At 36.3% G+C, this 5,323-nt stretch overlaps 1 protein-coding gene across 1 annotated transcript; it reads left to right on the forward strand.

The window, feature by feature from the left end:
• The first annotated feature begins 93 nt into the window (after positions 1–93).
• LOC124188066 (feline leukemia virus subgroup C receptor-related protein 2-like) lies at positions 94–3,155 on the forward strand. The gene is made up of 6 exons (XM_046580400.1): positions 94–604; positions 725–1,194; positions 1,253–1,464; positions 1,640–1,743; positions 1,846–1,956; positions 2,052–3,155. Exons 1-6 carry the CDS (start codon positions 333–335, stop codon positions 2,362–2,364), a joined length of 1,482 nt encoding a protein of 493 aa, XP_046436356.1. The 5' UTR covers positions 94–332; the 3' UTR covers positions 2,365–3,155.
• Positions 3,156–5,323: the final 2,168 nt, after the last annotated feature.

The raw sequence follows: 5,323 nt of genomic DNA on the forward strand, positions 1-5,323 counted from the left end.
ACCTTGATGTTCTCACTTTGCACGATGCCTGAAATATATTATCGTAAATGACATGTGAACAAAGCGCTGAGTAAACCACGCCTGTCGTCTCTCAACATTTTAATCTTCTTTACTTTTCGACGCTTGATAAACTGTCTTCAACAATCCCTTCGGTCAGAGACGTTGCGATTCCTTGTTGCCACTTTGAAATTAACTCTCAGTCAGGCAGCGTCGGCAAGAAGTAAGTTTACTCGGATAAACGAACCGAGACGAAGATCATCTTTCGTAAGATCGTCGGAGGAGCCAATTTCGTTTACAAAAATCATCGCCGAGTATCGTTAAGTTTAAAGAAGATGGTGTCAATGGACGAGGATCCCAGGGCCAGAGAGTTTTTGACAACGTACAACGGCGCTAAAATAACGCCGATTGCGAATCGCGATAAAAGCTCGTTGTCGGAAAAGGACGTGGAGAAAACAAGGAAAGCTGAGGAGGACGCGACTGGAGCAAAAATTGAGCTTAAAGTGTACAAGAGACGTTGGCTCCAGTTGGGACTGTTTTTCATCTACGCATTGTCAAACGACCCGCATTGGACGCAGTTTTCATCTATCGGCAAAACGATTTCCCGGTGAGATCCAACGTCACGATCACACGGGAATTTACAAAGGATACCGATATAAGTTTTCACGCGAATCCTCCCGTCGATTTGCTCCAGGATTTATAGAACTTTGTTGTAAATTTTGGGCAGGTACTACAGCGTCTCTCCAACAACGGTTTCCTGGACCTCGTCGATCCTTCAGGTGACCTACGTCGTCATGATCATGCCGGTTTGCTGTATGATAGATCGCGTCGGTCTGCGATGGGCTTGCCTGATCGGTTCGATCGGGATCTCGATCGGCTCCTGGATCATATTCTGGTCTCTGTCACCGGATCGGTTCGTTACGGTTGTCCTCGGTCAGTTGGTGATCACCTTTTCGCAAGTCTTCAGCCTGACCGGACCGGTTAAATTGGTAGCTCTTTGGTTCGGTCCGAATCAAGTAGCCACTGCGACGTCGATCGCATTCTTTGGCGGACCGCTCGGCATTGGTCTGTCCTTTTTCGTCACACGGATGATCCTGAGGAATCACGACAACGTCGAAGACATTGGCAGGGAATTGTCGCCCGTCTTCTTGTCCGCGGCAGCTTTTTCCACCGTGGTGACGATTGCTCTGTTTCTTTGTGAGTAGGCTGATGCTCGCCCTTCGACGAACGTTAAAATGTATGCATAATCCGTCAGTTTTTCAGGACGAACCACTCGTGCCGCCCAGCAGAGCTACCGCTCTTCAAGTAACTCACAGCAAAGTCGAAGATACAAGATTCTGGTCGACTGTGAAAAGAGTCATGACCAACAAAAGTTTCTTCGCTGTTTGGAACACCTATGGCATGGGTTACGGGTTATTCAGCACCATGTGTTACATGCTAAACCCCTATTTTCTGGATCACTTTGAGGTATAACGTAAAGAGAATCTCTTCCGAATTCAAACCACTTAGGATGAAGTACTCCCGATCCTAAAGTTTGAAGTTCAATTGCTACTGAATTTCAACTTTGGAGGGATTCGGTGCAGTTGACAAAAGTTTTCGGAAATCGCATATTTATTTGTCACTTCGTCTTCATTTTTTTAAGAACGGGGAAGAAGACGTCGGAAGGCTTGGTATCCTGGTTGTAATCGCGGGATACTTTTGTTCCCTCACCTTTGGTATAATCTTGGACAAGACGAAGCAGTTCAAGTATGTTTTAGTAAAGACAAGAAAAATAGATACAGATAAAACGTAGTAGTTTGTAAAATATTAACAGCAATGTAAATGATACAACGATTGTCATTCTTACAGAGAACTCGGTGTCTTCGTCTACATCTTTCTTCTTGTCGGAGAAATCCTGTTTGCCGTTGGACTGAGGATGGAAATCAGATGGCTGATGTTAACAGGTTTCATGATTTTCGGGTAAGAAAATACTCGAAATTCGTCAAAAATTGATCGTTACACAAGGGGATCATTTTCTCTGCAATGGTATGATATATTTTTTTTTATCATTTCAGTTTGTTTGCGGCCAGTTATGGAAGTCTAGGTTTCGAATTGGTTGGCGAAGTTGTTTATCCTGAATTAGAAGACGCGTATGCGGGGCTTTTAATGTTCGGGAATCAGCTTTACGGCGGGATATTTTCAGTGATCATTAGTAGCTTACTGCAAAACTACGGAGAAATAGTAGTTCATGGATTTGCCATCGCTGTTCTATCTTTGGGCTTGGCAACCTCCGGATTTACCGAAATCGAGCTCAAGCGTCAAAATGTTGAAAAACACCCCAACGAAGGGTACAATGTCGATACGCCGTTGAAACCACTAAAGTCCTGACTGATACATCCGGAGACAAAGACTCACTTACGGTACCTACTATGACAATGTTCCTCTCTCTTTTTTTTTTTTTTTTCTTTTCAACTCAAATGTGCGACTTATCTGGTAATATCAGAATTCGATAAATCGTTATGTGCCAGAAAATATCCGTGACCTAATAGTTTTCGGTGCATTAATTGCATACAGATATCGAGGCCTAAGGGAATATTGTGCAACGTATTATTCTATTATTTATTAGGAAAATCAGGAGAATGGAACAAAGCACAGTGGTTTTATAAGATAATTTTTCAACACACGTTTCTTTTCTACAAATCACATCGAAACGTGAAAAAAGTGGCACGAATGATTAAGTATACGTATATGTATATTTGTATATTGTCGAAAATTGTTTTTTTTTATACGGAGTGAGAAATAAAGATTCGTGTAAGCTACGTGCTTTGATATTCGCATATTTATATTCATTGAAATCTTTTCGCCTCAATATCAGCTTTTACTTGGCATATTTTATAGCGCACATTTAGTGTTAAGCGAGGGATGGCAATGAATAAAAATGAAAAGATCGTTAAAATCTTATAATCTCTACAAAAATATTTGAACTCCAATTATTGATTGTTTATTATTTTTCTTCCGTGCCGTCCCCGTTCTACTTAGCACAATACTTTACATACGTATTAAAAGCTAATAGTTTTCGGCGAATAATTAATTGCATACAGATTATCGAGGCCTAAGGGAATTTCGTGCGACGTATCATTCTGTTATTTTATCACACCGAGTGGATGTAAATTAAGAAATGTGTGTCAAAAAGAATAACTATTTGAACCGTCTTGGAGTGTATGGTTCACTTTTATCTACCAGTTTCAGCGATTCATTTCGATATACTGAATTTCCAATAGATAGTTAGGATCGAATGTTTTGATCCAGATGAAGGAGAATGGAAAGAAGCACAGTAGTTATTATTAAGATAATTTTTCAATACACATTTTCTTTTCTATAAATGACCTAGAAACGTAAAACAAGTGGCACGAGTGATTAAGTATACGTATACATATATCTGCATATTGTCGAAATTTTTTTTTTTTTTCTTCTTCACTTTTGTGGCCAATTATACATACATATTATACATATATGTACACATACACAGGAACACAATCATCGTTATACGTACGTACGAGCGATATTTCAAATTGTAGTCTCAAGTTTATGTATCTTGATGTGCAATCTTGTAATAATCTCTGTTACATGCACCGATAAATCGTGAAATCATGGAAAACCGAAGATATCTGAATAAACCGATGATATACGGAGTGAGAAAAAAGATTCGTGTAAGCTAGGAGCTTTGATATTCGTATATTTATATTTATTGAAATCTTTTCGCCTCAATATCAAATTGTACTTGGCATATTTGACAGTGCAGATTTAGTGTTAAGCGATGGATAATAATCAATTAAAATGAAAAGATTATCAAAATCTTATAATCTTTAAAAAAATATTTGGACTTCAATTAGTGATTTTTTATTATTTTTTTCTCGGTGCCGTTCTCGTTCCAATTAGTACAATACTTTACATACAGAGTACAATAGGTCAAAAGTTCCGTCATTTTTACTTCAAGTCTCAAATCACATTAAGGCCATTCTCGTAGTACTTCACGTTCTGTACAATAATTACAAACGGAGAAAGGGGATAAGGTTGAAAAAATCCGAAGGGGGCGGGACTAAAAATTTTTAATCGTCAATCTTTTTCAAACCAGCTTTCAAAAACTTATCGCAACGATGATAATTTTCTTTTGCTCCCCTAATAACTTCTTGCATAATCCGCATAGATTTTTCATACTTTAATCCACGTATACAATATACAAACCTATACCGCATATTTGCATATATAATAATAAAGACAGCAATAATCGTAATAATAATAATATGTAACTCAGTCTTTCGTAAACATACTAAATCATACTCTCACATTTTTTTTACAAATTTTTTTTTTTTTTTTTCTACCATAAGTTTCTCTTCTTGAAGAATGTTAACCATGTGGTTTTCTTTTCAATTTTTTCTGATTACTCGTTACATGGGAAAAAACAAAAAAAAAAAAAAAAATTAAAAAAAATAAATAAATATGATTTACGATCCAACGCGTATATTTTTTAAGGTGGAGTCAGACAAAAATTATTAAACCTAATTCGTAGAAGTTCGATTACTATGCTATAAGCTTCAAAGTTGCGCTTTTATCATTTGGTTCTTAATTTTAATCACCGTTTTTCACGATTATTTTCATATAAATTGTAACCGGTTATTTGGCACCTTTCTATCTATCATGAAAATTATTATAATAACGAAATGAATATATTTCCTCGACATTTTCATATTTTTCTCTCCTTTTTTTTTTTAATAGGTACATTTTTCATTATTTAGTCTTGTTTTTGAATTCGTTTAATTATCAATGTTTTAAATTAACTAATCTCTGATAAACTAAAATCACAGATTCTCGTTCGTCTCGCTATTTATCATACAATTGTAGATAATTAGACATATGTATATATATTTAATATATGCTAATAATTATCTGCAACGTATGCATATAATATTACACATTTCAATTCTCGTCGATTCAACTTTTTCATTCATTTCTTTATTCATTTTAGTAATGTTTGCTCAGTTTTCTTCACTACAATTAAAAACACCTTCTACATGTAACTACGTAAATAATATTATCATTCCAGGGAACTTCGCTATTGTATCTCTTAAGTCTGATTTTTGTTTTACACAAGTACAATACTTTTAGAGAAAATAAAGCACAGCGAGTGTTTCGGGCAGTCGAGGGAGAAAATGCAAAAGAACCAATTCAATATCTGTATAACAAAAACCAGCAAATCATTTTAGGCAACGATTTTGATGTATTTAATTCATATACGATGGATTCATTATCAATTGATGACTTTTACATAGCTACAAATTGCTCTTTC

The sequence above is a fragment of the Neodiprion fabricii genome, chromosome 1 (assembly GCF_021155785.1).
Source record: "Neodiprion fabricii isolate iyNeoFabr1 chromosome 1, iyNeoFabr1.1, whole genome shotgun sequence".
In the NCBI taxonomy this organism is placed as follows: domain Eukaryota; kingdom Metazoa; phylum Arthropoda; class Insecta; order Hymenoptera; family Diprionidae; genus Neodiprion; species Neodiprion fabricii.